This window comes from Ixodes scapularis, unplaced genomic scaffold (assembly GCF_016920785.2).
Source record: "Ixodes scapularis isolate PalLabHiFi unplaced genomic scaffold, ASM1692078v2 PGA_scaffold2__306_contigs__length_199485367, whole genome shotgun sequence".
In the NCBI taxonomy this organism is placed as follows: Eukaryota; Metazoa; Arthropoda; class Arachnida; order Ixodida; family Ixodidae; genus Ixodes; species Ixodes scapularis.
This window is the reverse complement of record NW_024609857.1, coordinates 194956934-194980518: the sequence shown is the minus strand read 5'-3', so window position 1 is coordinate 194980518 and position 23585 is coordinate 194956934. Positions and strand designations below refer to the sequence as shown.

The window sequence follows — 23585 nt, the reverse complement described above, 5'->3', positions numbered from 1 at the left end:
ACATAACACGACATTTTGACACTTATTTTTTGGTCTATTTGTGTTCAATGGAGCATTATCACATCAAACATACCAATCTCTGGTTGAAAATGACACGAAAAGGACTTTTAAACCGAATAAAACGAAATGCTTCGTTTGTAATGCCCGTCTAGGAACCTTGACAGTAGGGGTGTCGCGAACTTTCTTCGAACCGAATTTTTAGGTCGAACATTTGGGGTTCGACTGCACCACGGGCCGTCTGACAAAATAATGTCTGCTCTCTGTGTCGTGTGTGGTGCGACCAATTATTTTGACAGCAAAGACACCGCAAGGCTTTTTAGATTTCCATCGCCACTATTGCATCCCGAGAAGAGAGCAGCTTGGGTCGCTGCAGTGAGGAGAGTGCACCCGGACGGCTCGCTCTGGGAGCCTCTCGGGGACTGTCACATCTGCAGCGCGCACTTTGTCACAGGTACGGCTCCGTAAGATTCTGGCGAGCTTTACTCGATTAATGCGACTCTTAACTCTAGGGCGGCCATCGAACTTCAAGGACCGCCCTGACTTCGTGCCCACCGTGTTCAGCCGCTCAAGAGCTCCGGGCGATACCGCACTGCAGCCGTATAACTTCTGCGTGGAGAGGCAGGAAGGTAAACGCTGGATTTCTCTTGCCACCCCCTGCTGCGATCTAGGAGAAGCACCCGCTCTTGCGCTTCGAGATCACACAGGAGGCTGCACGTGCGATTACACGCACTGTTCCATGCGAGTTTCGCTTTAGCGTGTGAAGCGTGTTTCACATGCAGCGGTTTTGGCCCTAGAGCGGCGCGATTTCTGCCGTCACGGCGCTCTGGCCAGCACCAGCGGTTGAGCGGCACGAGCGCCGTGACGGCAGAAATCGCGCCGCTCTAGGGCCAAAATCGCTGCATGTGAAACACGCTTGACACGATAGCGCTCCGGGCGCGAAGCGAACCCAGTTGAAAATTCCCATTAGATTCCAATTGGAATTTCCAATTGGTCACTGCAATAGGAACCAATCGGAACCCATTAAGTTTCCGACGAGAACATTTTTCTGTCCAATTGGTGAGACCAATTGGCCACAGTGCTTCCAATAGGAACCCACCAAAACCATTTGGTTTGAATTGAAACCAGTTAGAATTCCAATTCGATCCAATGAGAATTTTTACCTAGGAAGAGCATGCATCGGAATCACAACTCAAACTCCTCATAAAAAAAAAATAAAATAAGTACCACTGGCAAGGTTGCTAGATTAGCTCAGTTATGGCGAATTTGCGTCGTTCTTTCTGCGCGCTCTCGAGCGCTCTCTCCAGAGCGCGCGAGATCGGGTGGTGGAAAGAAAGTGCTGTGGCCTGATCGGCTGGTTCATTCCGAGGGCGCCTCTCCCTCTCGGAGCGCTCCCTAGCACTCCGTCTGTAGTCGTCGGAGTGTGGAGCGGCGCAGGCGTCATGTGGTACTTGGACGGGAATCACGTGGTTTTGTTGACGATGGCCGGCAGTGGTCTGTGGTGGTGTGCGGGGTCTGGCATGACGGCGATTGATATAGACCAACACACTGCCCTGACGTCACGCAGCTGATGTGGCGCTGTCGAAAACGCGGTGAGTTGACAACTTTTTCCGAGCATTGGCTTTCGTTCTGTTCTGCAAAAATCAATTCGCATACTGCTGCTTTTGTTTTTTTTTACATGCCAATGGGTAAAACAATTTACGTCACAACCGTTATTTCATCACGTTGCGAGCATAAATTTTGCTCAATCGTCCACCGTATGTTTGTTGTTACACTTTATTAAGATAAGGATGGCGCGACGGCCTGGAGGGGATGGTTTACAGGGGGGGATTAAAGAAAACGAAAATTAAGGCTATATCCTTCGGTCAATGCCCGTCGCGCGCGCAAAGTCCCAGAGGGACAGCAGCGTCTCTTTCGCACAGGCACTACTCTTGGGGTTAATCCAGTCCTCGTAGGCACGCACATTGGGGTCTAGAAAACAACTCCGCTCAGTTTGGGGCCCCGCACACTCCCACAGTAGATGTCGGACCATAGGGGGAACGCCTGTAGAACATGTAGAGCAGGTCACCGCCGGGCTGGGAGCCTCTGTTGACTGCGCTGACTCGGAGTGGGAACTCGTGTGTGAGGTGGATGTATCGCCTAAGTATTTTGTAGCAGGCGGGCGCCCTCTCTTGGGGGTGTAGGTTCTCCATCGAGCCAGGACGTCTTCATTAAGAGCCGCCCCGGTGCGTGCTTTATGAATGAGCACTTGTGCACCTCTAGGCCGACCTCTCGGCAGGGGTAAAGGGTTGGCTGGGGTCTGCTCCTTGAGACTAAGGCGATCCGCCTTCTTGGCTGCAGCGTTTTTTTTCCAGGGATCGGGGTCGAGTAGTGCAGGTGGGACCGAAATATCCGGGTCGGAGCGGATGCTTGACTGCGCGCTCACACACGCATGAGCGGCCTCGTTGCCTCGGCCGCCCGCGTGCCCCAGTACCCAATCCACCCGCACCTCTATGTTGTGGGTGAAGAGCAGTTCAGCGCATAGGGTCTTAATGCGCTGGCAGAGGGAGCCCTGACGAGGTGTGAGCCCAAGCCTGGTGACGGCCTCTCTGCTGTCCGTATAAACCAGAAACCGGATGGATTCAGGGGAGCTGGCTTGAGGTCTGTTGGCCTTCAGGTGGGCTAGTGCCAGATGAATGGCGTCTAGTTCAAGGCGACAGGTGCTGGGGTCTTGTGAGTAGTGGTATGTCTCGGCATGCGCGTCAGTGCCGGTGACCCAGGCAATGGTGGCTCGTTGGGTGGCTTCACACCAGGCAGATGGCTATTGATGGCTATTGGTGTTCTATCTTTGCGGTCGGCTAGGGATGCTCTTTCCTCTCGATGCTCTTCCCGGCTCGTTCTTCGGGTGAGAGGCTTGGGGAGACGCGCCATGAAGTCTTCCCATGGAGGGACATTCTTGAGGATTGGGTCTCGCGGCCTCCGTGGAGAACGGCGAGGTACTTGGTGTTGGTGAGTCAGGAGCAGCTGTCCAGCCACAGAGGACAACCGTCGGCGGAAGTGGCCCGCGTTACGAGTGTCAATTATCGCTTGACACTCGCAACACGGGCCACCTCCGCCGACGCTTATCCTCTGTGGCTGGACAGCTGCTCGTATCTGTAATATTTTTTTATGCATTTTTAACATTAAGAGGTTTTACCTCCGTGACTGGGCTGAGAATGTCGGAGCGCTCTGAAGCCAGCAGTCGTAATCGGCTGAAAAGGATTCCGAGTAAGTCTGGCGGCGAGGAGGGCGCGCTCTGCTGTATCAAGGTCAGAGGAGAGAGGCAACCACCCATTAGAGACCGAGACGGCAGAGGACATAGACACCAGTGTGGCGGCGAAGGCAGCGGGGCTGTTGTAAAATGCGGTGGTGCAACAGCAGCCCTCTACTCCGACAACCACCAAACCCGCGATGCGGGAAAAACGAAAGGGAAGGGGGCAGAGAGTGTTCTTGGTAGGGAGCTCTAATGTATTTAGGTGCACAGCGGGGATCGCCAGCAAGGTCGGGGGAGATGGGAGAGCAAAAGTTGCAGCCCTACCATGGCCGGGGGTTTGAAGGAGGTGATGGACACGGCAGTAGAAAAGTTGACTGGGAACAAGGGTGAGGAAAACCTTTGGTGGTACACGCAGGATTGAATGACGTCCGAGACAGAGAAGGAAGGGACCTGGCCACACGCATGGAGGAGGGAGTGAAGCAGTGAGGGTCACAACCTCCGGGATGGTGCACATTGTAACATGCACCGTCCTGGAGGTCGGGGGCCGAGGAGTAGGTGCAGAGAGGGCAGCCCAGGAGGCTAACAGGACCATCGAGAGACTGAGCTCTAAGAATGGATGTGAGGTCAGGAGAGTCCGATCCCTCCGTTCAGCCGAGACGGCATCCACCATTGGGAACTGACAGGGATGCGGGTGGGGCGTACGATGGGCTGTATAGCAAAGGCTTTTTTAGGAGCCGGCAGAGCCCCCTGGTGGCTGGCTCAAAAGCAAATAGGAAGGTTGGGAGGAAGCCTCGCAGAAGCAAAAAGGAGCAGCTCAGTATAGAATTTATAAACATGCAGGGGCGCAGAAATAAGACGAAGTGGGAAGAAATTGCGGAACAATTAAATGATGATTTTGTAGCGTATGGGTTGGCAGAGATGCATCTTGGGAGATATGGAGGAAATACCCTACTTGGCAGGTTATTTTTGGGTGGGATTAGTGTTACCAACTCTTCATTGAAGGAAGTTGTGATGGAGGGGAGGGGAGGGGAGGGGAGGAGAGGAGAGGAGAGGAGAGGAGAGGAGAGGAGAGGAGAGGAGAGGAGAGGAGGAGGAGGAGGAGGAGGAGACAGAGAGACAGCAAGGAAACATGCGTTAGCCTTTCTCACCACGCAGTGGCAGTTGCAGAAAAAAAAAATTATAAAGTATCTTATGAGGGGGGGAGGGGGGGTGAGGGCAATGCGAGAGAGAAGGGAGACACAAAGGGGTTTTTTCAAACGATGATGATGATAACAAACGCTACCCAGCACCAGTGTCGCCCTGACTTTTGGCTTGTCATGGCTTGCAAGCTAAAGTGGCTAAAGCCTCTCGCAGCCAATGCTAGTCACCACAGTAGCCACCATAACCACAGCGTTGCTTCGTGAGATTCATACTTCGCAGCGTGACACGCATTGTTGGCCGTGCATTAAATCACATAAAATTTTTAACTGGACGGTCTGGGCCTAATCCGGGACATATAACTGTCCTGACAGGGACGATGCGGGACTCTGGACGCTTAATAAAAATTAGGGACGGTTGGTAACCCTAGGTGGGATGCAATGGATGTGCACGGGAACATGAATGAGGGAGATTGGGAGTGCTAGTAAAAGGACAGGACTGGAAAAGGGTGAGGGAAAACTGCAGAGAACACATCTGGTTAAAAGGTTAATATCAGAGGTTTCGACACGCTCATAGAATTTGTATATCTCAAAACAGGAACTTATTCAAGAGAGGAAAATGAACAGCACTCAACGTGTATTTCCAAAGATGTTGGAGAAGCTGGAACTAATCGGGAAATAGTTATCTTAGGAGACATGAATGCACCTTAGAAGATTTTAACTGATATACAGATTTTACAGGGACGATGCTATAAGAATTCTGCGATACTCTTGATCTAGTGCTTGTTAAAGGGACACTGACAGGGTATTTATGCTTGTCAAGGTTTTTATCTGTACATCACACATGGGTGCCCAACTATACTCTGTTTCATGATTACTTGGTTAATTGTGGGGGCTAGGGCCCTGCGACCCAATAAGAGCGTCGGAGCGAGCCACGTGACCCGACATCATGGGAGCACTTGTGTCACTACGCCATATGCGAGGCGCGAGGACCGGAGGAACTGGCTGTCGTCTGCTAGCTAAGAGTCGTCTGCTCCGAAACCAACCAGCTTTGGATGAACGTCCACCGCAGCAACATTTCCGTTTGCTAGAATAGCGAGCACTTCAAGAACAGTTCATGAGACAACCATACGCTCAATTTAGCTGCAAATCTGTGACGAGTGCTAATGCCAGGACACAGTGCAATCTTTTGAGCGGAAACGGCCGATTACACGTCTGCGATTGCCAACGGCCACAGCACTACAAGAAGAAAAAAATCGGGAGCGGATACGGATGTGGCGTCACTTTTTTGGCTGAAATATAATTGAATCTCATAAATTTGTGAATTTTTATTTTTCATATCCTCTTGTTAGAGATGGAATCGCGTGAGTTCAATTGCCATTGAAAGAAGCCTAGGACTACTTTTTGTCGCGGACAGCGTTGTTGCTTTGGCGGGCGATAATGGGGCCCCCGTGGCCTCGACCATGGAGTGTTATCACGTGCCCTATTGGGTCGCGGGGGGCCGCAGCCTTCACAGTTCGCCAAGTTATCGCGACACGGAGTATACGAAACTCGTTTTCTTTCCGCCCAAAAATCGCCGATCGAGAACTGGCCGGTTTTAGTCGCGTTCACTTTCTTCTCCGTTTTCACATACCGTTTTCTATGGTTTAGACACAACCACCAAATATAATCAAAGTCGTGAGTCATTGAAGGCACACACTCAATATTAAAAATAGAAAAGAAATATGATACTCATCTTTCGTGGCGTCTAAACAGCCACAAATATCTTGAGTCAAGAAACAAAAGTTGCACAGCCACGTGACTTCTGCCAACTCTCTCCTCCTCTATATTTCCTCGTCCTCTCCACTCCGGTTTCAGTTTTGAGCAGTTGCGTTTTTCGCTTTATTAAAAATATATCTGATGCTTTAGCAAAATATTGATTGGGTAGTCTTGTGACACCATAATTAATTGCCTGGCCAAAAATAAAACAAAAAGTTTGGGGGGTGACAGTGCCCCTTAAACGCCCAAGTAAAATGCGAAGGAAAAATAAGGTGGGAGAGAAGCAATTTACGCTCAACATTTGATTACTGTCTAATGTCTAGCAAATTGTATAACAGGACATATGGAAATAGAGGAAGAAGGAAGTGATCATAAGCGACTCAAAATAAAGTTTGGTACAGCAGAACCAGGGACACATTCTTGAACGAGAAAGTCTATTGTCCTTAAACGATGCCCAACTACAAGAACTATCAGAACGAATTGAGACTAGTATCCAGATAACTGGAGAGAGAATAGACTGATGACGATTTAGTCAACACTTTTAAAAGAGAGTTAGAGAAGTTCAAAATCAAACAAATAGGAAGAAGGAGAAGGAAACATGAACTAAAAAGCTGCTGGGACAGTGAAGTTAAGGCGGCCATTACAAGGTGACAAGAGGTCTCAAGGGAACACAGATGGGCGGATAAAAGGGGACATACCCGCTGAGGTAGCATCAAAAGAGAATACATTTCAGCAAAGAAAAAGAGAGGCATCTGCTCTAATCCAGGCCAAGATTGGTAGAGCTGGAGTGCAGTAGATGATGGAGGTAAATCGAAATGATGGGAATGCAGCAAAGAGATTCTGGGAGCACATTAGTGCACAGTGAAGAAAAACAGAAGGGTTCCATTGTTCATTGGCCACACAAGAGGGGATAAGTGTAGAGGGCAAGGAGGCAAGAGAGTTCAAACAGTCGAGGCAACATTCGCATAACTTGAGTCAAAACAAGATTGTACAGAACACAAACAGCAACAGAGCACAAGAGAGAACACGAACGAGACAACTGAAAGTACATGCTGGAATGGCTACAGACACTAGGTATGAAAAGCAAATTAAAGTAGACAACTGATCAAATAATAATGAGGGGAGAGGTACCCAATGATTGGAAACCAAGCAGAATGAGATTACTATATATAAAGGCAAGGGAAATAAGGGTAGCATAACATCATACCGCTCAATAACAGACTAGCGCTGCAGGTAGTAAAAAGAATGGAAGAGTGAGCCGGAAACATTTTAGGTGAGCTACAAAATGGGCTTTGAAGAAATGGGAGATTAGATAATAGCTTATTCATCATCACTGCATGTATAGAGGTGGCACAGATGAGTAAAAAACCGTTATGGAATGCATTTCTAGACATTAAAGCGACGCACGACAATGTGAGTAAGGAAAAATTCTGGGTACTGCTGAGATAGTATGATTTAGCTACACATTTGATTAGGATTTTACGACAGGTATACAGAAATAACAAGGTTGTTATAACATGGGAAGCAGAAAGAACAGAACCAGCAGAAATAAAGAGGACTCGGGCAGGGTTGTCCCCTATCACCTCTACTTTTTATGACATACCCGAGTAGAATGGAAAAGAGATGAGAAGAGTGCAGTCTAGGTTTTGATGTGTCATATATGGAGAGAGGGGGAAAAGTAAACCAAGTTATACGAGGAATGTTCTATACAGACGACATTGTACTGTTAGCAGATAGCCGGGATAGGTTACATTAAGATCTGTGGAGATGAAGGAGACTGAATGGGCCTAAACCTCAGTAGCGACAAATAGGGAATAATGGTTTCTAAGGATGAGAAGGGGGACCCACTGAAAATTTAAGACATTTTAATAGAACACGTAGAGAACTATAAATACCGAGGAGTGGGGCTGAATGGGGGAAAACAATACTTGGAAGAATAGGAAGAAAATGTGCTAAAGAAAGGAAAAGGGAATGCAGCAATTATGAAGTGTAGGCCGCTATGGAATTACCATAGATATGAAGTTGTTAAGGGAATATGGAAAGGAGTCATGGTGCCGGGGTTGTCTTATGGCAATGCAGTATTATGCATGAAATCTGAGGTCCAGTCGAGCTTAGAGACCCGGCAGAGAAGCGTGGGCAGACTGGCGCTCGGTGCCCATGGGAATACACTAAATGAAGGAGTGCAGGGAGGCATGGGCTGGGCATCTTTCCAGGCTAGAGAGGCGATCAGTAAGTTGAAATTCGAACAAAGGCTGGACACAATTGAGGATATGCGATGGGTGAGAAAGGTATATAAGCATCCCTACATGAAAAGTATATGAAAACTGAATTTCCCCGCTAAATTTGGCGGGGAATCGAATGAGTGTAGGTCACGCGACATCAATTTTCCCGCTAAATTTAGTGCAATTACGACGACGTCGACGACGCAAAGCACTGAAACAAGCACCTGAGAGCTGCGCTCTAAAACGAGACTTTTCATTCTTCGGCTGCTTTTTTGTACACCTCGGCCACAAGATGGTGTACTGTCCAATGTCGCTTGCTCCCAAAACGTTTGGCAGCTTGACACATGTTTTTTTTTTATATATATATATATATATATATTTTTTTTTGTCACGCTGTACTATGGCACTTTGGGAGGTGAAGATATGGTGTGAAGAGGCACGTGTGAACCCATGAGTGATGTAACCCTTTCCTTAAAATATACTAAAAAACATCAAGAGACAAGTCAAATAGGATCAGACAAATTGGTTATGAATAATGGCGTGGTTGTATTAAAGCGGATGGCTATATTTTAGTTTTAAGTGCCTGGATTTTGGAGAGCGCTTCAAAATCGACCATCGAAGAGATCGGTGCATCTCGGGAGATCCGGCAGATCCAGGGCAGTCTTGACGTCATCATGCTGTGCAGGACCAATCATATTTGAGTTTTGTCACTTGGAGGCGTCCAATGCGTTACAATCTCGCATAGTCGAAGTACCCGAGGGCTGTAACATATAGTGAAGCCGGTGGAGGTGTCCCCTGCCTGTGTGATGGCCGACCAACGCGACGAGAGTGGTGGGTATGATGACATTAATGAGGACGAAGACACCGCCACATCACCAGTGGCCATGATGGCCAATATGCAAATCGGTCTAGAGCCATATTTGTATGACACGTCAGCCTTGTCTTCGTCGTCCGCCACAGATAACAGCTTATTCACAAAACAATCTTACGACAAAAAAGGTCCGTACAACAAAACCTATATACGAAGAAATCCGTATTCATGAATCAAAACTTTTTTTAAGTTTTGCGCAAGTTACGACGGATTTCTGCGACAGCTCCAGAGCTGTACGCACTTCTTACGATCATATCCACGTGGCTTGCAACATCGCTTGATAACGTCATTTCCATGACCGACGGGTATTTCTGCACGCTTTCCGCGCAGATACCGACTTCAAGCAGCAAGAGACAAAAAAAGTACTTGAAATTGATTGCCACGGAGACAAACGCTGGAACCACAGTTGCTCGAAAAAGCTTCATCGACAACGATCCTACTACCTAGGAACGCTAGGCCTAGCAAGGCACTTTGATGCAACGTTGCTCCGACGACCCTGGCCAAGACCATCTGCCCACGTACGGCTGGCTTGCTGAATGGAATATGCCCACACAGCCTTTGCGGACCCTTCTTGTATGAATAGTTTGAACCCTGACCTCTATTTTGGGATAAGAAGGCCAGTCGTCATATGGATTGCCTTCGCTACATGGCTACATACACTTTTTTTAGTATGTCTTATTTATTCCAACGTAACAGAACACCAAAATATTTCGAGTTAGAGCAGTTTTTGGGAGTCACTCAATGCCGGTCTAATCTTCCTCTGCCAAGCGACAAGTCAGCATCGAGCTGCGATTGTCTAGTGGCCCAGCGGTTGATAAAATCGGCTGTAAAAGATAGTTCCCAAAGCGGTTACTAAGAGCGCTGTACCAGTGTGGTTCCGCTCTGAGTGTGAACAGGCATTTACGTGGCTCTTGCTGACACTCTTTTAGTTCAGACGTATCTTTCTCAAACGTACCAAACGTCCGGGCCGTCTCCTTTTAACAACTTTGGTAATTGTGTTCACTTCGTAGCGATCGAGTTCGTAGCAGTCAACTAAGGCGGCTATTCCATCATTGGCATATTCGGCATTCAGCCACTTTTAAATCGTCATTTCTTAGCGTTGACATGACATTGCACGGACAAAATCCCCAAATGACCTCAATCAAGCGTTGCCAAAAATACCAGAGTTGGCTACCATCCAATGGTAGCCAACTCTGTTCTGACTTTTTTTCAGCAAAGCGTGTTGGTACTACGTTCAGGCCAAAGCAATTTCTATGAGAGAGCCTACTTTCCGTTGTGGCACTGCTCTTACTGACAGGACGTCTTCTTGACATTCCATCGAAGCTTCACAGACATCCACGAGGCGTTTTTTGGTTATCGTTTAATTCAGTTTAAAATATGTTTTCTTGCATTTTCCTACGAAATATGGCCATTGGTGAAGTCCCAGTTTAACCTACTTCATATTGAAGCAAAGAGATGAGCTTCGGAGTTTGGTTTCCATACCCCTTTAAACAGACACTAGTTTTTTTATCTATTGAGCATTCCTCAAAACAATGCACATAACCACATAAAAAAAGGCCAAGTTTGTGGTTGATGGCTTAAAAATCAGCCCTAGCGTAATCATCGATTTGTTTAATTTGCTTAGACCTAAGACATGTAGGTATGTTCAATTATAAATCCAGTAAAGAATTATCTCTGAGACCAGGCATATGCGTTATCCTAAAGATGAGCTCGGGCGGAGTTGTTAATATAAGGTCCAGCAAGGAAGCAGTTGATACAGCTATGCGCGTCAGGTGGGAAACCATTTGTGAAAGATGTGAATCGAGATACAAATTTGCAAACTGTGGATTCTGAAGACAAGGAACTAAGGTTAGTACCGTATTTTCCGGGCTATAGTCCGCAAAAGCAAATTTGGGGTAAAAAATAAAAGTTTATGTTTAGATGGTTCGCACCCGGTGCATAGTCGCCCTGCCGTGCATATAGTCGCCCTGCCGTGCATAGTCGCCATGCTGTGCATAGTCCCCATGCCATGCATAGTCCACACCTGGCGCTAAGTTGGCGTGAAAATCTTCTCATACACGGCACACCTAGACAAATGTCTGCTTTTTTAGCTCACAAAGGCGCTTGTATTATACATGAATCATAATTAACATGCTCTTTCATTCACAAAATTCGTCACGTCTCGTCATAATGTATGATCTTGAAAAACAACATTCCTGTATAGTCCGCATGCGTAGATAGTCCACACACCCTAAAATTTCAACTTTTAAACATGTATAGTCCGCGGACTATAGCCCAGAAAATACGGTACCTCCATCTGACCGTATTATGGAGGGATAATTAAAATCACCCAACAGTATTATCAGTGCGTTTGGAAACCAAACAACTCCTGCATTGTTTGCGTCACAAAGCTGCATCACAAAAGTGCCAGTTTTAGTGGGAGGGCGATAACACACGCTTATAATATATTGTTTGTTCTTTAAATTGAGACCAACCCATGTAAGTTCAAGCTCGGATACAACATTAACTTAAAACAATGCAATATTTTCTGTCATGGAGATCAGCACTTCACCACAGTTTCTTTCTTCCCTGTCGTGACAGTATATATATATAAAATGAGATCGAAGTTCGTGCCATGCCCCTTTCTGAGTGGAAACATCTGGAGCACAGGGTACAGCAAAGGTGCCGGTGGCGTGACGACGGGTGCTCGTCACCCAGTCTACGTTCTCGTCGTCACACCGCCGGCACCTCCACTGGATTCTGCGCTCCAGATTTGTCCGCTCAGAAAGGGGCATGGCACGAACTTCGATCTCATTTTTAATAGAGAAATAGACGTCGCACAAGCATAATTTTTGAATTTCTAGGATGGTCTGGACCTGTACAATAAGTTATTACCAATAACAGACGATCTCGGAAACATCCTTAGTGCACCTTTGAGCACCCTGACTCGGCCGTTTCTGCCAGGCCCATTGGCGAAGTTGAACGGTGGAATCGCTTTTCTATCTATACTCCGTTTCACACTTAGCGTGCGACGCTGTCAAAGCTACTGGCACGAGGGCGTGGCTTCATCTATGGTTTTGTTTGTGCGACAACGCACGCAAATGATCAAAGATATCAGGCCCCACGCTCGCGCCAAAAGCTTTGACAGCGTTGCACGCTAAGTGTGAAACAGAGTATAGTGGCGCTAAAGTCGCGGTGGTGGTTGATGGTGATTGGATGAGGTCAAACAGCACGGTAGGAATTGTAGCTCTGAAGTTGACACATGTTCAGTATTGCACGCATTACTGGATAAGAGTGACCGGTTACAGTTACTTCGTTGAAAAATGTCACTGATTACAGTAATCAATCACTGCATCACAAAAGTAATTGAAAAATTACCAGAAATTAATTGATTACATTTCACATTACTTTTATTACTAGATCCAAATTCATACATATGTTCAAAGTGGTTACATGTTGTTTCTTTTTGTCTATTGTTAATAAAATTCATCACTTCCTTTAATTAATAGAATAGGCGTAGAAAGAGAGAGAGAAGGATAAATAAACAGCCACATGCTGGGCTAGTTTTGGTATTGGTATTTATTGCGTGCCCGAACACCGTGAAGGCTTTGATATTGATGCACATAAAAGTCACAATGAGTTGAACATGCAAAGACGTGAAATACGGGAATGACACATCAGCCATAATAAAACAAATTACACACGCAACTCGGTATTCAAAGTAAAATAAGGCATGGAAAAGAAATCATGCTCCACAAGGCTAATTACAATAAAGTTGAATTCTATGCATTGTTGACCCTTCAATCTGCTTGTCAGGGTAAAACGTATCGCAGAGTCGCGTATGTTTAGCTGGCACACGTAAGCTTGTACTACTCAAAATATCAGGTACATTGAAACGACCTTGTATCAGTTTCTGTAAGACCACCACATCTCCGCAATGCTTGCGGTCAATTAGGGTTCTGAGGTTTAAAACTTTTAACAAGAAAATTATACTATAAATAATCTCCTGTTAAAATGCCTATCGTACACTATGCGTAGCAAACGCCTTTGTACCATTTCAATGCGTCTGCAATCGCTATGTGATAGAAAGTTCCACACAACAAACGCAAATTCAAGTCATGGCGTAACCAAAGCACAAAATAAGCGTAATAAAGTAGCAGGTGCCTGGAAGTGTCGAGTCAAACGTGAGATCATCCCGAGCACTCTAAGACCGGTACCACAAATGTTAGTGACATGAGATTTGAGCAATAGTTTACAATCTACTAGCACCCCGAGGTCCCTAGCTGACTACATCAGATCGAGCTATAGTGCAGTTTCCCAACTTGTATTTAAAGTGTAAGGGATTATTGTGTCTTGTTAGCGAGATTACCTTAGTTTTGTTGGCATTCAAAGGCAAGCGGTTTAATAGGCACCACTTAGAAATGCTCAACACATCAGATTGTAGCGCTTCACAGTCTTTTTCGGAATGAATATGTGAAAATAACTTTATGTCATCAGCAAATAAAAGCATCCTGGCAGATGTAATACACTTTGAATTATCAATAATGAATACTAGGAATAGCAATGGCCCCACTACTTCAGGAGTACCCCTGGGGTACTCCTGAAGTTGGAGAGAATGCACTTGATAAAACATCAACACGAACAAAGTTTCTTCTCGATGACATCCGTTTGTGCGACATCATTTCCAGTAGAAACCCTAACCGCGCATCCGCCCATTTCACATTAAGCGCCCATATCAGAATTTCTAAGATCTGAGAAAATATGCACAGTACATTTATATTTAAAATATTGACCGGACAAGCGCCCATCCCCCATTTTTTCGCGATTATCTCTATATTTTGAGTGGGCGCTTGCCCAGTATTTGATGGTATAGTAAAAATAATCAGAAATAAGATAACCTTCTGTTCTTAATGCATCCTATTCAAGCACTGGTGAACTCTTTCATAATGGGGGACTGGTGGAGGGGGTGGGGGTCTTTGTCATTCATGGCTAGATCAGGTCAGTGCAGAACACACTTGTGGCAAAACCTTGACTGTCCTACATATTCTGTGGCACTGTAGGTACTTGGATCAAAACCGACGAGCATGTTTTGCGACTATTTTTGGATCCATCTCATCCCACATTTTTGCTATACTCCGTTTCACCTTATGTTGTACTGCAGCGAAGGCTGGAAGCGCGAGCTCATAGCGTTGACAGCTGCCGTTACTGCACGAGAGCTTGTGCCGCCGAGATCTGTTCCAGAGTAAGGAGCTCGCGCTTATAGCCTTTCCTGCGGTACAACATAAGGTTTGAAGTTTGAAGTTTATTTGGTTTCTCACGGGCCAGGCCCGGTAGGGAGGTAGAGACAAAAGGCATTTCTGCCTGACTGGGCCTCTACCCCCCACAGTTCATTACAGCACAACTTGCATTAGTTGCCATATACGTAAAAAAAGTAAACAAAATACATACATCTACATAGCTACAAACATGCACACTTGTTACACAAAATCTGTCCTCAGATGAATATAATATTTCAAGAAATAAGAAAACAGTTTACAAAACGCTCTGAAATTCTAAACCTAGCTAGATAATGCCACACAAAGTTGACTATCATTCGTACGACATTCATTCGTAATCACTGACGTATAATCACAAAATCAACAAAGGAGCAAAAAAAAGAAAGAAAAGAAGCAAAATAAATAGGAAACAATTCACAAAACGTTTTAAAATTCTAAACCCAGCTAGATAATGTCACACAAAGATGACTATCATTTGTACGACATTGATTCGTAATCACTGACGTATAATCACAAAATTATCGAAGGAGCAAGAGAAAAAAAAAGAAAGAAAATCACAAAAGATATGTACACAAAAGGTTACAGCCATGTAACAAACACATTCGTCATTGCAACACTGGTAGGCGCAAAAACAAAACAATTTCTACTACGCGTAATATATATCGTTGTGTACAAGGGTGTGTCTGATGTTACTTTTATATTTATTAAATGATACTGCAAAATCAGTACGCCCTTCAAAAATGTTTAGTAATGTAGGAACCTGATAATTTAGTTTTTGTTTTCCATAATTTGTCCTGACCTTAGGAGCCTTGTGTTTGGCGTTTCTGAGAAGATAGGGTTGCGATGGCACTTCATCCATTTGATAGAGTTTCTCTTTGTATATTGTCTGCATAAGTTTAAAGTAATAAATCTGGTTTGCTTTAAGCATGTTATGTTTTGCAAAATATAGACTGCTATAAAAATCACGAACATTTCCTTGATAGTTTTCTAAAATGCGCAGAACCTTTTTCTGGAGAATGATTAATTTGCTATAATTTGTGGAAGTGGTTGTCCCCCATGCCATAATTCCGTAACAGAGTTTTGAGGAAAACAAAGAGTAATATAAGTTTTTAATAAGCCATTTTGGTAATAAATTTGCTATTTTATATATACAGCCTAGTGTTCTCGATAGGTCCCCTTTTAATTTGCTCACGTGAGTGTTCCAAGTAAGTGTTTCATGAAACCAGACGCCAAGAAACTTTTGTTCTATAACCTGAGATATGGGAATGCTATTATATATCAGATGTATTACACTATTGTCGTGCTTATTGATAGGTCCAAATATAATGTACTTTGTTTTGTCCACATTTAGTTTAAGCGTGTTTGTTTCCAGCCAGTCTGAAAGTTCCTGAAGATAATCATTTGCCTGTTGTTCTAAGGACACTTTTGTATTGCTGCAGAAGAAAACATTTGTATCGTCAGCGTACATCACCATATGTGGGGAATTTGGGATGTCTGTTATATCATTTATATATATGAGAAAAAGTAGTGGCCCCAGTATGGAGCCCTGGGGCACTCCATGTTTTATTTCTAATTGCCGAGAAGCTGCGTTATTGACATGTACAAACTGTTTACGATTTCGGAGGTAGGACTTGATTAGGTCAGACGCTACGCCACATACACCACAAGTCTGAAGTTTTGACAGTAAAATATTGTGTTGTATCGAATCAAAGGCCTTGCTCAAATCTAGAAATAACCCGAGTGTATATAGTTTATTTTCGATGTTGGTTATAATTATGTCTTTAATATTCGTAAGAGCAAGCTCAGTCGATTTGTCCTTTTGAAAGCCATATTGGGACCTAGTGATTACGTTGTATTTTGAAAAAAACCTTTGTAATCTAACGTTTATCACGCTTTCAAATATTTTTGAGAAAATTGGCAAAACAGATATTGGTCGGTATTTTTTTAGGTCATTTTTGTTTCCCCCTTTATGCACCGCACTAACCCTTGCGACTTTGAGTTCGTCTGGATATATTCCTGTTTGCAACATGTTGTTTATAATATGTGCCAGGACTGGGCTTATTATATTTGACACCATTTTAACTGGCAAAGGTTTTATTTCGTCAGCCCCAGCCGCTACACTCGTCTTTATATTTTTTATCAAATTACTAACTTCGCATGGGGAAGTTGGCTCAAGCATTATAGAGCTTGAGATATTTGAAGTTCTATTTGTGGAAGTGATTTTGCTGTCAGTTTCGCTTTCTCGCGGAGCACCAACGTTTATAAAATGCTCATTCAGTGTATTTGCAAGTTCTTCACCACCTATATTTCTACCGTTTATGGTTATGTTATCCACACCACACCGGACGTAGTCTTTATTTGTTAAGCTATTAACCGTTTCCCACTGTTTCTTCGGGTTATTGTAAATACTATCAAACTTGCTCAAAAAGTGTTCAGATTTTGCCCTTTTAAGGTCGGAACTAAGCTTATTCCTGATTTTTTTAAATTCACTCAGCAGCGCTTTATCACGCGACCTCACGAAACAATGGTACATGTTATTTTTTATTCTAATTCTCTTGTATAGGTCGTCATCCACCCATGGCTTACGGAGTTTGGGTTTTGACGTTTTTCCCTGTACTATAGGGAATGCACAATCATACAACTTCTTAAATTCACCTAAAAACTTGCTATAAGCAGTGTCCGCGCTTTCTTCTAAGTAAACGTCTGTCCAATCAAAACTCTTAACGAGTTCATGAAATATGCTAAGTGTTGTTTCGTTTATTTTTCGGTAGCAGTAATTAACTGGGTCAATTTTTTTGCCTTTTTTCGGACGGCGGCTTAGGCAGAAAATGGGCAGGTGGTCGCTAATGTCCTGTGTGCAAATTCCAGGGTATAGTTCAGTTTGGTTAATGTTTGTTATGCATACGTCTATTGATGTGGCACTCTCACTTGTTATTCTGGTTGGTAGCGATATCACGTTTGAACATCCATAGGACAGAATGAGGTCATTTAGATCGGTCGCGTGAGACTCATTTGCAAGTGTGTCGATGTTTATATCACCCATAACCATGAAAGAGTGCTTCGTTAAACAAAGAAAATTGAGCAAGTTGTCAAAGAAATCAAGAAACACAGATTTGTTTCCCGTGGGTGGTCTATATGCAGCAACAACAAACATTGTTTCCATGCGAACAACTAGACACTCAATATCTGCATTGATTACAGAATATTCGTCCACAACAGTAAAAGAAATAGAAGACTCTAGATATATCAAAATTCCACCTCCTCGTTTTTTATCTCGGTTTAAATTTACGCAGTTGTAATTCGCAAAACTCGGCGGTATCTCGTCTTTTCGCAACCATGTTTCCGTGAACAACAAGGCATCAAAGCGCAAGCGAAGGGAATCAAAAAAGAAATCAAGGGCGTCTTGTTTCCTTCTTATACTTCTGGTATTTAGATGAATTGCAGAAAAACATGGCTTGTAATTTCTGTATTTATCATTGAATTGCTCACTATTAAAGTATTTACATGACTCAGCATACATAAAGGTGAGGAAACGGTATCAAATGACGAGTGCAAAAGCTAAAAGTCTATGCCATTCTTTCCAAATCAGCCGTACACAGAATCCTTAAAACATTCAAGCCATCATCCTTACGCGCAAACACTTTCCCACCCGTAGTCCAGACGTACTTCCACCTAACCTCTTTCTTTTTAGCAATAGCTGCCCCCAGCAGTTGTTTGCTTTGACGTGTTAGGTGCTCATTGACGAACACAGGCGTCGTCGTCCTAGCCAAAGTGTAACCAAGGGCTGCAGCAGTGAGCTTCTTCTTTTTTGCCTTCATAAGTACAGCATTTCTCTTCGTGCGTTGTATGAAGCGCACGACGATGTTTTGCTCGCCTGGTTTTGGTGTTGGTACCCTATGGCAGATATCTATGTCTGAATTTGAAATTGGCTCTTCCAGTACGTCACCAATCATTTTGATGACGTCATAGGGATTGCCCCCCTCAGGCACTCCTTTTATCTCGAGGTTATTTGAGCGTTGGTACTGCTCTAATTCCTCAATCCGCTGACTCAGTATTTTATTTTCATTTTGCAGCTCACAGTTTCTCTTAGTCAGTTCCTGGATTTCCTTCCTTAGCTGTTTTACGTCGCTTCCAATCGACTCAACTTTGTCGCAAGTGTCGCTGCAAAACTTCGTACTTTCCTTTAAACTACGTAGGTCGGCTCTCAATTCGCGACGAAGGTCGTCGAGCGCCTTTGCAAACTCCCTAGATTCCCTAGCTTCCTTGCCGTCCTTAGTCATGATGGCCAGACAGACACAAGAAATACACGGTAAGCTGTGTTCGGCAGCAGTGCATACAAACAAACTATTCGGGGTGCGAAAAGTCTCTCACCTGCGAGCAGAGTAGAATGCTTATAACAGTGCCTGTGTTGCACCGCTGCCGAACTGAGCACGAAGCGGCGACCGTCGCTCCTTTAGTAGACGATGGCAGATGTTGTGGCCCGTGTCCTCTTGGGTACGCTGTCTTCTCCCAGCACGTGCGTCGTCGATCACGCTGTTGACGGTCAAGCGATGACGTTGCCGATCCTAGCTTCAGTGTGGGCGTATCTGCGAGCAGAGTAGAATGCTTATAACAGTGCCTGTGTTGCACCGCTGCCGAACTGAGCACGAAGCGGCGACCGTCGCTCCTTTAGTAGACGATGGCAGATGTTGTGGCCCGTGTCCTCTTGGGTACGCTGTCTTCTCCCAGCACGTGCGTCGTCGATCACGCTGTTGACGGTCAAGCGATGACGTTGCCGATCCTAGCTTCAGTGTGGGCGTATCTGCGAGCAGAGTAGAATGCTTATAACAGTGCCTGTGTTGCACCGCTGCCGAACTGCAACAGAGTATAGGAGATGAACCTCTTGTACCTTTCAGTAAAGTTTTGGAATTTCTTAAAATAACAGGCTATCTACACTTGTTATAAGTCGTCCTTTTTCATCATGTTTTTTTTTTCAGGTAATTCTTCATTGATTATAACTTTTATACTTACCTGAAATTCATGTCCATATCTTTTACACTATTCATGTTCATACTTTTATTGCATCACCAGCTACTGTAGCTCTGTCTTCTCCTTAACCCTTTCCCGCAATAGTTTATGCACCTGGTGCATTTTGGCCTAGTTGCTCTGGCGCCATAAAACTCTATTCAATCAATCACACGACATGACGTCGTGATGCCGTGTGATCTGACGTCACTTGACAAATTTTCTCTTAAAATTTTGCATGAATATGCATGTCCCATGATGCCAGTTCTTGGCGCTTTTCATGTCTGCCCTAATACATGTGACATCTTTTTTATAGGTGAAGGAGCTGCACTGGTGGGGGAGGACATCCACTGCCAGTTTAGAGCCACTGAGGACATCTGGTTTAAGTGCTGTTTCTGTGGCTATGTCACCACAGATCAGCATGAAATTATTAGCCACCTGGCCTCCCATGGTATTGAACAATTCAAGTGCCAGCATTGTTCAGTGTTGTTTGACTCCAGGTCAGAATTGCAGTGCCACTCTCAAAGGCATAGAAGTGATATGTCGTCGAAATGTCCCAGTTCTCCAAAATTGTCCCCCAGAGGGCAGGTCTGTTTTACTCACACAAATGCCTATAAGTGCCAGCGCTGTCATTTAGCCTTTAAGGAGCATGGGGGTATGACCAAGCACTGTCAAAAACACTTAGCTGAAAAACCTTTCAAGTGCAAACTATGCCCTAAAGCCTTTGCACATAGGGGCAGTCTAACCAACCACAGTCGAATGCACACAGGTGAAAAAGCTTTCAAGTGTAAGCAATGCCCCAAGGCCTTTACTCGGAATAGCGATCTGACCGCCCACAATCGAATGCACACGGGTGAAAAACCTTACAAGTGTGAACTCTGCTCCAAAGCCTTCACTCGACAATCTACCCTGGCCGGCCACATTCGAACACACACAAGCAACAAACCTTACAAGTGCAAGCAATGCCCTAAAGCCTTCGCTCAGCGTTACAATCTGACCGTGCACAGCCGAATACATACGAGAGAAAAACCTTACAAGTGTAAGCTATGCCCCAAAGCCTTTGCTCAGAATATCGCTCTTACCCTACACAGTCGAACACACACAAGTGAAAGACCTTCTTACAAGTGTAAACTGTGCCCCAAAGCCTTCACTTGGCTATCAACCCTGACCAGCCACGTTCGAACACACACAGGCAACAAACCTTACAAATGCAAGCAATGCCCTAAAACCTTCGCTCAGCGTTACAATCTGACCGTGCACAGTCAAATGCATATGAGAGAAAAGCCTTATAAATGCAAGCAATGTGTGAAAACTTTCAGTCATAAGGGCGCTCTAGCCATTCACTATAGAATGCACGCAGATGAGAAGCCAAATAAGTGTAAGCTGTGCCCAATGGCCTTCATTTGGCCATCAGCCCTGATTAACCACATTCGAACACACACGGGCATCAAGCCTTACAAGTGCAAGCAATGCCCTAAGGCCTTTACTCAGAGTCACCACCTGACCCTTCACTACCGAACACACACAGGTGAAAAACCTTACAAGTGTGAGCAATGCCCTAAAGCCTTTTCTCAGAAAAGCACTTTGACCCTCCACAATCGAACGCACACAGGTGAAAAACCTTACTATTGTAAGCTGTGTCACAAAGCCTTCACATGGCTTGCATCCCTCAAATACCACAATCGAATTCACACAGGCAAAAAACACAAGTGAAAGCAATAGTGTCGTGTGAATATTCGAATAGTAGTTTCAAATAAAATGGTATTCGATATTCGCTTCAAGATATTTGTGTTTTTCGAAGTTTTGATCACGGTCGGTTAGCCCCGTTGAGCAGGCTTTTTACCGAGCATGGGTGCACTGCGGAGAAGCATCACCCGCTCAAGCGAGCTTTGCAGGTGTTGTTTCTCTGCAGTGCTCAGGCGCTCGGTAAGGGCGCTCAACAGGACTAACCCGCTGCAATCAAAATTTCAAGTAGAAATGAGGATTTTTTTTGTTAACAAAGCGAAATCCAGAAGTCGGAACTAAGCCAATTTTGGCTGAAATTCAGAGTATATCTGGGTGTTCATCATTTCCAAAAGGTATTAATCTGAAATCAGTCATATGATGCAAGAATAAGAAACGTAAAGGTGGCTGTGGTACAGGGTTCAATGCTAGTCTGATAAGCACACATTCTTGTTTATCTCAGCTTCGCTTCACATGGATTTGGCTCTTTTAGAAAAGAAAGTCAAAGCCGTTTACAACTGTAACGCCGAATTAGAGCGCAGCTCTTGAGGAGGAGTAGGGAAGGGTACTGAGCGGGGAGGGGGAGGGGAGGGTAGACCCCTCCTCCTTCTCCTCCTCCCCTCATTCTTTAATATCTTCTGGAGGGGGGGGGGGGGGGTTCACGTGACATCGGGGCGTCACGTGACCTAGGAGGCGTCGCCGGGTTGCATGCAACCGGCGACTCCGGCGGTTGCAAGCAACTCGGTTTAAAACGCAATCTGGTTGCACGCAACGCGTGTTTGCGCCAACGCCGGTGGGTTGCATGCAACGCGACTTGCATAAATCCTGAGATGCATGCAACGCGGACTAACCTAAGTTGCATGCAACGCACGGTTACTTTGACGGCGACGCCGCTCAAGCCGGAAACGGGCGCCTAAGAGCTGCGCTCTAAAACCAACACAAATATCAGTTGCGTGCATAGGATGAAAGCACACTTCCAAAGTGGGATGGTGCACGCCTGGTGTATTTAAAAATAAACGGAAAATTTGACAATGTTGGTACTTGCATGAATGTGAATGTTGATACCAGTAAAATTTTCAAGATTAAAGTGGCTATTATGCAATAGTATTTACAGGAGTGGTCCATTTGCGCCATTTTGATAAATTCCCCCTTGCCTGCGCCTTGCTGCGCCCAAAGGGAAAAATTGCGCCAAAGTGAACAAAGCTGTGAACGAATTGGCTTTTGGAAGAGTTTATGTTTTTGTCTGGCAACTGTAGAAATCCAGTGGGGTTTGGCCATCACAATCCAATCGAGGTTTCCGGTTCCGCGGCATTGCTTCACAGTTTTCGCACTAATTTTACCGACATTCCTAACGCAATGCAGTTTTAACAGTTTTAGTTGCATTTCGAAGCGCACTACTGAAGATTAGCAAGCACAAGTTTTTGTTTCTGCTCGCTCATGTTAAGAAGGATGACATTGCTTTATAAGAATGAATGTGTTCACACATGATTCCCATTTTGTTAGCATGCTCGGTCCGGGACTGCTTGGTTAGAAAGTGTTGCATTTTTTCACGTCAGGTGATGTGAATCGTTGATCGTACTACTTGGTACAATGTCTCTACATTAGGGAAAACCCGGGATATTTTATAGATGATTTGCTCGTTTCACGAGATAAGACTGCATCGTGCCAATTCACCTCTATCCAGAGCAGGGGTTTCGAAACTCCGGCCCGCTGAGCCGCTCCGTCCGGCCTGGAAATGGCCGCAATCTTTCCAGCGATGCCCGGCCCGCGGCCCACTCCTCTAAATGTCAAAATGAAAACACGTGAAGGAAAAATAATAAAAAAAGAGGTGGGCGTTGCGTTGCACTTGAAAAGCGTAATCGGAGATATAAAAAAAAGAACGAGAAAATCTGCACCAAACGTGGCTTCTCTCGCCATAGTATTTATTGTACATTGTCATCAGCAGCATCACTATATTTGTAGTTCCCTGTTTCATGTTTGTGTAACTATGATCTGTCATGGCTCTTGCATATATTCTCATCATCAGATCTAGCATTCTCAGTCTTTTGCCCTGTGTTAATATATGCACTTTGATTGATGCCCGGTGAGTTCTATGGGTCACAATTACTTTGTAATGTCATGACTAGCTACCTATTCCATTTAAAAATAAAGTATATATGTATTCAACCACCTTACTTGTTTTTGCTGTTTTTAATTTTTGTATTTAAATGCTGGACTTGTCTATTATTTCCTCATTTATGTAATCTTATCTATTTTCTGACCCTGGAGACTGCAACCGGCCCCTTAGCCAAAACGTAGACGCCTAATCTAAAGTTAAATTGGTACTCTCCCTTGATTTCTCAATGGTTATAGTTGGCACGCTTACATCAATCCTGCTCATCTTTGTTT

General features: G+C 44.7%; 1 protein-coding gene across 1 annotated transcript; it reads left to right on the top strand.

The window, feature by feature from the left end:
* The first annotated feature begins 173 nt into the window (after positions 1–173).
* LOC115317132 (zinc finger protein OZF) lies at positions 174–23371 on the top strand. The gene is made up of 3 exons (XM_029976694.3): positions 174–451; positions 510–626; positions 19792–23371. Exons 1-3 carry the CDS (start codon positions 250–252, stop codon positions 21186–21188), a joined length of 1716 nt encoding a protein of 571 aa, XP_029832554.2. The 5' UTR covers positions 174–249; the 3' UTR covers positions 21189–23371.
* Positions 23372–23585: the final 214 nt, after the last annotated feature.